The sequence below is a fragment of the Agelaius tricolor genome, unplaced genomic scaffold (assembly GCF_023055355.1).
Source record: "Agelaius tricolor isolate 1412-34295 unplaced genomic scaffold, bAgeTri1.0.p SCAF_14, whole genome shotgun sequence".
Lineage (NCBI taxonomy): Eukaryota > Metazoa > Chordata > Aves > Passeriformes > Icteridae > Agelaius > Agelaius tricolor.
The window spans coordinates 4,254,725-4,266,015 of record NW_027269274.1 but is presented as its reverse complement, the minus strand read 5'-3'; the positions used below and the strand labels follow the sequence as shown (position 1 = coordinate 4,266,015).

At 39.8% G+C, this 11,291-nt stretch overlaps 1 protein-coding gene across 11 annotated transcripts in view; it reads right to left on the bottom strand.

The window, feature by feature from the left end:
• Positions 1–3,912: 3,912 nt before the first annotated feature.
• FOXP1 (forkhead box P1) overlaps positions 3,913–11,291 on the bottom strand; it is a 376,943-nt gene continuing 369,564 nt past the window's right edge. For all 11 annotated transcript variants that reach the window (XM_071439345.1, XM_071439343.1, XM_071439351.1 and 8 more), the window contains one exon: positions 3,913–8,866. In XM_071439345.1, coding sequence (XP_071295446.1) covers positions 8,722–8,866 — 145 coding nt within the window. In that variant the 3' untranslated portion in view covers positions 3,913–8,721. The remainder of the gene's footprint in view (positions 8,867–11,291) is intronic.

Here is an 11,291-nt window from a genome sequence, read left to right as displayed (position 1 = left end):
TTTCATCTGTGCTGTGGTACAGTGGCAGTGAGAAGGAGGGGTTTAAAGTGTAATTGTTTCTCCTGTTCCCCTCGCAGCGCTGAATGCCTTTTTACCCTTTATTATATCATTGGCTTTTGCTTCAGTTCATCAGCATTTTGCCACATCTTATCGGTCGATATTTGCTGTCTATTTTTTATTTATTTATTTTTTTCAGTGCAAGATTTCTTACTGTGCCTTTGCCAGAGACATTCCTAAGGAGATGGAAACTCTCTGAATGTGGAATTTTCGCATGAGTGCAAAATAATAAAAAGCATGTGTGTATTAAAAAGGGATCAACCTAATGGGAAATGAGCATTGGGTTACATTAATATTCTATTACAGTAAAAATCATATTTAATAAATTTTCTCCAGATTTTTCAGGACCTTACTGTATTTTTCTAAGTCGGATGCCAATCCAAAGAAACAGTGTATATGATACATTTGATTTATGTTAAGTAAATAACCTGCACAGCCCATTTTTCAGTTTAAAAAAAAAATATTAAGTGTAGAAACACACACCAGACTGAAATGTGTGCTTAGTTTCCATCTGCTAGGAGGAATAGTGTTGGTCTTGTGCAGCAGAAAGCCTTTATAAACAGTATTCTATTTTATTGATGCTATATGTGGATTTTTATGTTATGTGGCAAGCGAAGGAGAATGAAAACACTGTAATTTATCCAAAACCATAAAATTATACTAGTACTAAAGTAATTACTTCACATATTAAAATACAGTTTCCTTTGCTTTCTTTTGTCATCACATAAAACGAGGCGTTGAGCGCGGCAGCGCGGAGGGGCCGGGGCTGCTCTTGCCTCCACAAAGGATTGACACATCCCGGATCAGACACTATATCACCCGACCCTTGTTGTTCTGTGACCCTAATTAATATTAGACTCGCTGACATTTATGTATCAGAGCAATAAGCTAAACAGGAAACAATTTATGTCACCTAAAGCTTTTTAACAAATCGATGCAACTATTTGTAATTGCTTGTTTCACAAGATTAAAAGTACTCAGCCTTGATCTTCGCCCACAGTTTTGTGGCCAACATGACCTGTGCTTCCGTTGTAAAATAGGAGAGTTAGTGATCAGCACCTATTTCCATCAAGTAATCCATATTGCTAATATTTCTGGAATTTTAATGTAGTTACAATTTATAGCCGATCAAATGTGGTTACCTAAATTGCTGTTGCTAGTAGACAGTTTAACTGTCTTTATTAATTACAGTATAATTTAATGTTTGAGTACAGGCACTTGTGTTGGTCATTTTTACAGCCAAAGCAGTTATGTGCCTTATGACGAACCATTTTAGCATTTTCAATGGAAATTTGCTAATATGATGAGTGATAAAAATGTCAAACTCTGGTAAATAATGGTTATTGCTTTGGCTGGAATTAATCCTTGAAAGGACGGTTACCTTCAAATTAACATTATAACTTGAAGAAAAAAATGTTTTTCATGCTTCTGAGAGGCATAAAAAGTGGTCACTGGGCTCCTCTAAATAAATACTGACAAAGTGGCACAAAATGGGGGGTTTTTTTCCCTTTTTCTTCAAGTTGACAAAGAAAATTCCTGTGGAAGAAGGGAGGAGGGATTGGTAAATACCCCAAGGTGATGCTTGCCATTTGCAGCTCATGTGCTTTGAAGATCTCTAGCCAAGGTATTAAAACAGGGCAGAAAGAAGGACTTTGCTATGCCAGAGCTCCAGGATTTGGGTAAAAACCAGGTGTGGACACCATGGAGGCTGCAAACACACCTGAGGGCCACATCCCACCACCTCGGTCATCACTGCTGGAGAGAATGGTGGCTTGTGGCTATGTGAGGGTGAAGAGTGTTCAATGTGCCAGAATTAACCACCACTGCTACGAGGATGAAAGATAGCCCTGATTAACACACCATTAAATGAACGTTTAACATCATCATTGAAGACTGAGCCTGATTAATAGGTCAAGAAGGGCTAATTACACCTTGTTGTCAGGAAGGGTGTGTGTACGCGTGGCTGCGTGCAAGCGAGCGGCACCAGGAATTGCCAGTCTCTTAAATTAAACCAATAATGTGAAGTTTGTCAGACTTTGTGATCATGGCCCAAGTTAAATGTCACTGATGGGATCATCTGCAGAGAGCAGGTGGGTGTGCAAGGAGCACATCAGCTGCCATGTCCTCCTGGGCCTCCAGCTCCTGATTTTTTCCCTCTGGGACTGGAGAAACCCAGAAAAACTACTCACAGGCTCCAGTTTTCTTTGGAAATTCCTCAGAGACGCATTGCCTCACCACTGCCCATAAAAGTGCTTTTCAGCTGTGGTGGAAAACAGCGTTTCTGCCTGGAAAAGGTATTTCCCAGCTGGCTGTTGCTGGTGGAGTAGGAAGGCACTGTGTGATGTTCCGTGATGGAGCAGCCAGGGAGGAGAAATGTGATTAATAACACAAAGATGATACAGAAGGTGGCCAAGGGCCAGATTCCCATCCGCTGCTCCAGGCAGCACTGCCTGGGACAGGAGGGGAAATGCTGGTCCTGCTGCTCAGCACAAGCTGCATGTGGCACCCACCCCAGCAGTTCCCCTTAAACCCGAGCCCACGGGCAGTCAGCAGGTGACAAACAGGACATTGGGAACCCCAACTTGTCTTTCTGAGGTGAGATGCCCAGGGAGGTGGAGCAGCCAATTAATCTGTGATGGCTTTGTAGCCCCTGACCTGCCTGCTGGTGAGCTGTGTGGGGACAGTGTCCCCCAGGAGAGGCTGAGGGCCCTGCTGGGGCTCATCCAGGGGCACATTTCCTACCCGGAGCTGACTCCCCATTTTACAGATGCACCCCATACCAAACAGCAGCTTCTGGCTCAATCCCCTCTGCCCGTGACTTTGGAAAATTTAATCCCACAAATCCTCTCCAGTTTACTAAAATCTCACTGGTGATGGAAGTGCACCACACAACCAAGGCCGAATTTGTATTCTCTGTATTTTGATTATTAAAATCTACCAGTCCGTACCATTTGGGGACACACTATAATGAGTGTGCAAAGTTCCCCTCCCCCTCCCCCCAAAAAATAGTTATCTGGTATAATTTTATGATAGAATATTTTTATAAAATCATTTGTACTAATTTAAGCATTTATCATTATATGCAAAAAGATTTCTTGATGAGAATATTATAGACGGTGCATGTTTTTGACATTAGCATTTTATTTGGATGACTAATCTTGCAGATGTGAAATTTTAATGAATTATTCATGAAAAATCTCTCCTCTGAAATTTCAGTTTGCTGCTAATGCTAGTTATTAAACATTTTATTTTTCTTTACAAAACTTGATGAGGAAAATAAATGTGTGCTTACTCGAAAGAAAAAGAAGGTGGGTTTTTCCTTCAGTTTGTCTCAGGTGACAGTGCCTGCTGGGACGTTGCTCCTCACAGTTTTATGGACCAAGGGGTTGATCCTGCAAACCCCTTTTGGCAGGGTGCAGTGCAAATTCCCAGCCCTTCCTACCAAAGCCAGCAGCACCATTCCCATCAGGGCACTGCACTGGGAAGGAGCTGCAGGGTGAAGACCCCAACCCCTTCCTTTGAGAAAACAAATAACCCCCTGTGACCCCAGTGGGCAAAACTGAAGGACTTCTTTGGAAAAGAGCATTGATTCCTTCAATGACAGTGTCTTCCTTGCTTCCAGCGCTCCAACCTCACCCAACTGCCCTGTACAGACTGGCCACGAATCCACCACTAAAATATTTTGTACTTGGATGTGTGTACTTGGGGGAGACTCAAGGAAAGAGATGAGATTTGTCCATCCATGAATGAGCTCGGGCATGGCTGAGGTACCCACGGATCAGGGACCACGGATGTGACATCAGAGTCGCTGTGGGGGGAACAACAAAACAAGAACTTCGGACATGGCAACTTGCATTACCAGTGTGAACAACCAGCATTTTTATTGCATTTGAGAATGCTATAATGTCAGTAATTAGTACTGACTACACAACATTTTTTATTGTCTGTATCAACAGACATGGAATGATGGAATTACAGTTGATGTAAGGAATGAGTTTCTTTTATGCCTTATCAAAAAAAAAAAAAAAAAATCTTGTTACTGGCAGCACATACACACGAAGCACCATGCTAACAGTCTGGACTGTACCATTTTCATCAAGGCTTATGGGTAGAAGATACTTGGTTACCTGTTCTGGGCCCATTAAAATGCAGTCCTGAACTGCAAATTCACCTCGCAAGACTAGAATACTAAATGACTTCTGAAACATCTAAAAAATCACTCTGAGTTCATTAACCAAAGGTACCAAAGGATTTCAAAAGAGTTTAAACACGTTTGGTTGGTTTTTTTTCCCATGCTATAATGAACGTGAGATTATTGGCGATCTGAAAACTACAATAGTTCAAAATTATTTTAAAAAACTTTATATATATATATATTTATGTATGTATATATATAAAATATCTAATGATCTGCAATATTTGTAGAACCAGCGTCCCTGCCCCGGTCTCTACCCGAAGCTGAGCTCCAGGAAAGGGGAGGTGCAGGACCTGCTGTGGGACTCTTGCGAGTGAGAATCAAAAAAAGGTCTTTTTTTTTTTTTTTTGTGGTCACTTGTTCTACATAAGCCTTGATTTTGTTTTTGTTTTTTTTTGTTTTTTTTCATTTCACTTCTAGTTGAATGCAGAAACCTAACAGGTTTTACATTTACAAACTTTTTTTTTTTTTTGTGGACAAGGAAGGCTTTGACTCTCATTCCTGACAGCGATTTACCTGATACATGGTACTACTTTCATAATGTACGCTTTTCTTTGAGAAAAAAAACATGTAACAAATTGTCTTTACATCTTGGCACCTTGTAAAGTTTTTTTTTTGTTTTTTTATACAAAAAGTTCAATAGTTTGACACTCCCCATTATTAATCACTACTTCACTGATAAACTTTGAAAGTGTGACCCTGGAATTCATCATGCAAAATATTTACTGCAGCAGGAGAAAAACATTTTTTTTTTTAAACGATTTTTTTTTCCTTTCAAATATATGAACTTTGTTTAAGACAGCCAGAAAAGGCAGTGGTAAGATAACAGAAGGGGTGGGAAAGTATCAAAAAAACCAGCTTAAACACAAAAACTGTACAAAAATGCTTCGATCAATGATAACAGGAGAAAAAAAAATCTGTCAACTATGTTACAATTTAAAAGCTGAAAAAAAAAAGTCAGGGATTTTCTCCCACATGTCAGCAAATGTCATCCAATATTCTTAAAGCAAGGATAACTAAATAAAATACATGTGCAGCGTATTCTGCAATTCCATTACATACAGTAGTTTTTTTTTTTCAAAGCTATTTTTTAGTATAGTTAATATAAAGCAGTTGCACAAAAAGCAAAAGGTGTTTTGACAAACAGGTCTGCATTTATTCCTTTTGAGGAATGATATCTAAAAAAAGGACCTTTCCACCTTTTCCTCCCTCCCCACCCTCCCCCCAAAAGACAAAGGCTCACACAGACACAGTGGGATATATATGTACAACATAATAAACCCCTCCCTAAAGAAGCAACTGTATATCCAAAGGGATACAGAATCAGAATTGTAAAAATCATAGTGAAGTTTGCTTGATGTAAAGCCTGAGATTTTCAGTTGGTTCTTCTGCAAGGCTGCAACACCTGCCAGATATGTTAGACTCTAATTTTTTGTTTCTTTTTCTCTTTTTTTAATTTTTTTTATTTTTGCTACAGTCTTTAGACTAAGCATGCAAGACATACAACTAAGTGCAACTGAGTGAAATGTATTTTTTATTTACTCATTCCCTAACAGTTTGGACTGAGGTATGCGTACTAACAGTTTTCTCATGCTGTTATCTTTACTCATGTCTAGCTACACATGCTGAGAATGAACTAATCTACCAGATTTTTATCCCCCTTCTGAATACCGAACTAACCAGCAAACCACTCAGTTTTGAAGCACAGGGCTCAATTCTCATGATCCCTGTCTGGCTACCGCCGGCACGTCACGAAGCTGCCTGGATATAATTTAAACCAAAACTAAAAAAAAAAGAAAAAGAAAAGAAAAAAAAATTTAAAGAAAATGTTTCCAAATGACCACAGACTGCCCTTTTTTTTTTTTCTTTCTTTTTTTTTTTCCTTGTCTTTTTGAAACAGAAAGCAGAGTTTTATATAAGTAACTGCCAATAAAGTTTTTTGTACCAAAGCTTATGAGTGGACAGGAGTGTTATTTCCTTATGAAAAATGCTGACCAAAAACTAAACAAAACTGAGTAAATGTGCCAAGATCAACCAAAATTAAAGCAGACATCCCAGCACAGTCCCGGAACAGAAGTGGCACACAATCTGTAGAACCAAAGACCAAAAAATTTTTTTTTTCCTTTTTATTCTAGAAATACCATTATGTCGTCCAGTTAAATTGTGGGAGCTTTTCTGTTCTCTTCTGTGTTTTATTAAACTGTCTCCTTTATCTGATACTCTAATTTTCCATGAAATAATTGTGTCTTTGCTTTCTTCAGCTCCCTTCTCATAGCTCCCCCAGTAACACTGATTCCTAGTTTTAACCTCAAAAGCTCTCCTCGGTTCCTCTTTACAGACTTTCATTTTGGTCACTGTAAAGAATTGCAAATAAAAAGTAACAACTTTGGTTCAGACATCTACTTGGCCTTCTAAATTTTCTAGAATAAAGGAGCAGTTTCCCTCTCAGGTTAGCAATAGCCCACATCTTGTCATTTCCCTCTAAATTCTTCAACCTCCTTTGATCAACAATAAGAGGATATTTGGCTTCATAAGATAAAGCATATAACAGAGAACATAATTTACCTTTGTGTAATATCTTTGGTAATTTTAGGAAAAAAAAAAAGGTACAAAGAAGAATATAAATTAAGCTCTGAAAGGCTTTTCGAAATAATAAAAAAAGCTACAGTCCTACATAAATAAATGAGTGACGGAAAAGTGGTTGCAGAATGAAAATGTTTAGGTGTTTGGTGACTGAGGTTTACTGACCTATGGCAACAGATTTTGTATGTCGTGTTTGCTTTGCAGAGCTTTGCCAGTTTTGCCTAACAAGCCCCGGCGCCAATTCTCTCCCAACTCTCCCGACTCCTCCGGCGAGGTTTCCATACTGGCTGGTGTAATATTGCATAACAATCCTAACTGCAGTACTGGATTTGCACAGCTGAAAATTAACACTTTAGCATTAGTGGGGCCCCGTCCTTATTAACTCCCGTAACAAGTTCAATCTGAAATCTAATTTGTATTCAAACAGATTAACGCCACCGAGCAATCCTGAACTGATGTTTAACCGTGAAACATCACCATGTACAGTAACAATTTAATGAAGTCATCTTTCCAACCACTATTTGCAAATGCAAATGTAAAAAAACAATAGAAAAAAATAAAGTCGTAATAATAAATGTTTAGGTGCCCATCTCAGTAATCTTAGATATTCCAGAAAGATGTGTTGACCCATTAGAACTCGTGTTAAACAACCGAGAACCTGCCACTGTACTATTCATTCTCTACTAAAAGTGAACTCTGTTGGTGCTGCATATGTTTCTTTGTGCTGTTCAATTTTGTGGCATTTGCTAATATTCACCGTTGCTGCCAAAAAAAAGAAAATCAAAAAAATCAAAAAACCTAAACAAAACAAGAATATATTAAAAATACTGCTTTGTGGAATGAATCTGTGTTGCTTCCTACAGTGTTTCTATGTTCATCTGTCATTCATTCTCATTCTTGCAGTACTTCGTTCCTCTCTCTCCGTTGGACAACCCTTCCACATGTATCGTGCAGCATTTGGGACCTTTTCAAAAAACAACAACAACAAAGAAGGAGACACCGAAATGGAATGTTTTCCATAGCTAAAGAAAACATGGTGGCATCTGAAGGAAACTGGAATGAATGACAGAAAAAACTACAAACAATTCAATGACATTCAGCTTCGTATAATAAAAACACCTATTAACATTCATCACAAAGTACAGAAAACGTTGAAGCCTCTGAGAGGCCCTGGGCCCAGATGAGGCCTGAGGTCAGAACTTAAAATGGTAGAGGAGAAGTGGGGCGGGGGAATAAAAGCAATACATTAAAGAGTTTGGGATAATTTTTTCTTTGAACCCCTCCCCGATATACACGCTCACACGCACGCACACATACCCACACACGTGCACACACAGGCCTTCCCCATCCCAAATGGAAGCAAAAAAAAAAAAAAAAAAAAAAAAAAAAGAAACCAACCAACGAAACAAAAAAAAAAAAAGGAGTAAAGGCAGTGATAATCAACATGCAGTACTGTGCAAATATGTTGTCCATTGGAATCCTTAAAATCTGGGCAAAGACTTGATCTGCAGTTCAGGTGTACATGCTCAGTTTGATGTCCTCAAGTGTCCAAAATTGGCAGGACCTGCAGTCCACAGCTGGCTGCTAAATGCAAGTGAATCAGTTTAGCAAATTTACAACACTGATGTTGACTGTAAGAGAGGAAAATCCCAAGTACCAAACAAGTCCATCCAATGCACAGAGTACAAATTCCTTTTTTCAACAAAAAGTAGAAAAATCAAAAATACTCCCAAATGGGATACTTGATGGCACTAAGAGTTAACATATTTCATAGTTGTCAAAGTGGACTGAGAATCCTCCAGACTGTACAATAATGGAGAGATTTCACAGCTAAGTTTGACTTGTTCTTCCAATCTTCATTCTCAGGATAATGATGTCAGACATACTCATTCTATGTCCTCATTTACAGGTTCATCTTCATAATCTCTGTCGTGATCAAAATCTGGACTGTGGTTGGCTGTTGTCACTAAGGATAGTGGGCCTTCATTTTCATCTGGGTCTAATGGTTCTTCTTTGACATGCACAGGGTGCCTGGGAAAACAGAACAACAGACAATCAGCAAATTGCTTATTAAAAATTGGTTTTGACAGCGCAAATGGTCTGGGGAGGAAAGCAAAGGTGGTTTATGGGGTTCAGACATGGAGGGCCAGGTCTGAGAGCTCCAGGCCACCAAGGAGAAGACCCTCCATGACTGTGCTGGCCACAGAAGCCGAGCTAAGCACTATCTCCCAGGTAACAATCAAGAGAACAAGAGTGAACAGCCTCAAGCTGCCCCACAGGAGGTTTAGGCTGGATATTAGGAGAAATTTTTTCACTGAGAAGAGCGACCAAACACTGGAACAGGCTGCCCAGGGAAGCGATGCAGTCACTGCGCCCAGAAGCCTTCAGAAAACATGTGGATGTGGCACTTAAAACACGGTTTAGTGGTGGGCTTGGCAGCACTGGGTTAATGGCTGGACTCAATGATCCTAAAGGGCTTTTCCAAGCTTAATGAGTCTAAGATTCCAGGGAGGCTGGGCCAGGCAGGCAGCACTCAGCCTCCCCGGGAAGACACTCTGGGAGGAGCACCTCGATAGGGTTTCCGTCTTGGGATGGAGAGAAAATGCTCTCAGCTGACACATTAAGTTAATATGATCTTTGGATAAATAAGTGGAATGTGCATCTGAAGGGGAAGGCAGGGGCCTGCCCAGGCCTCGGCGCGGCGCGGGCCGGGCTAATCATCCTCGCTGTGTGTGCAGCGTCTCTCGTTAACATGCAGAACCTGTGAGACAACTCTCCAGAGGATGACCCCAAGTGAGGTTCTATCATTAATCAACTTCAAGCAAACACAGCAAAGAGACACCATGATACATGCTTTAAACTCCAAATTAATGCATATTTTTACAAACTGTCAATAAGGGAAGAAAAGCCCTGCCAGGAAACACAAACAGAGAGGAAAAGGCTCGCTCAACACAACAATATGATAAGAAAGCACAGTCCTAACGAGAATAATAACACTGTCAGCTGTAAACAAGGCAGAACATGATCCCCAGCTCATGGTGGGCACAAGGATGTACTAAAAAGATGAGATCTGCCAAATTTCTCATTACAGCAAAGCACATGAATAACCCGCAGGGGAATGGGGCTTGGTCATTCAAAATGGGTATGATAACAATTGAAAAATGTTGTTCGTAAATCATATTTACAACAAATCCTATACAAATACAAATTACCTTTTTCTACCTCTCTTTCTTTTTTTTTTTTTTTGTTCAGCAGCTTTTGAAATGTAAAGTAGCCATGTGAGTCAATAGTGTCTTGTTGGTGGCACTTTATAGGAAAGTAGGATTTTATTGACATTACCAAGTATTAATAATGCGACACAGTGATGGAGACCTTGTTTGCTTCCTAAATAATTGATGTTGTAGGCAATCCCTTAAAATAAAGTGTTAATGAGTTCAAGTCCCACTCTGTCTCTCACTGAGTTGATATCCACCTCCAAGACTCATGTTTTTTCCTCTGTGCAGGCTGATTTAACCCTTTCACATATGCAACATGAACACACAACCTGAAGCACACACCTTCACTGTAAGAACTTTTCCTCTGTTTGCACAGCTTTGCTTTAAAATGAATGATTTAAAATAGCTGCATTGTATTTTATGCTTTGTGTGGATAGCAACGACAACACTGTTTGTACTCCACTGCACGGACAGACAGCAAGGATAAATCACCAGGCAGGGAAAGTGTACTCAGCATCCACAGACAGTCCAAAGCCTTGCCTAATTCAAGTGAGCCAGTTGTACCCCGGTATCCTGTTTATTTCTTTATTCAGGCTTGAGCCTGGATAAGTTTAGGAAGCATCCAACTTGCTGACTACAGACAATTCAAATGTGAGCTGTGAATGCCTTTCAAGTCCCTGCTTGTTTCAACTTTTAGAGCTGTAAAGTGCTGGATCAATACTCAAGTATTAACTGCACCTTCCAACTCATCCAAAGGAACACTGAGACAAGTGATGCAGTATCTATGAACACACACCTTTTCCCTTCAAATCCACTAATATGTATCCTATCAACACATCTCTGGGAGCAAAGAGGTTCCTTGCATGTCACATAATTTGTGAAAAAATTACACACCAAGAGCACGGCTCATACTGTTTTTAACCTAACTAGTGAAAAAGGGGTAAAGAAAAAAATGGAAGGATACAATTCAAGGATCAGAGGTTAAGAATTGGCAAAAACTTATAAGAAGCTGGAGGTGTGCATGTGCTACCTGTCCCAGCAGCTCATGGCCTCAGTGAATATTAAACTATGCTGAATACCTGCAACTAGAAAAACTTCATATTATGAATAGGCTGTGGGGCCCCTCACTTGGGAGAAAACATGAAATGAAAAACAGAAGAAAAAGGGGGAAAGAGCAGCTGCACTGAGAGCCCAATAAAGCCTGTGCTACTCGGCCTTTATGGCAGTGATCTTTTTTACTG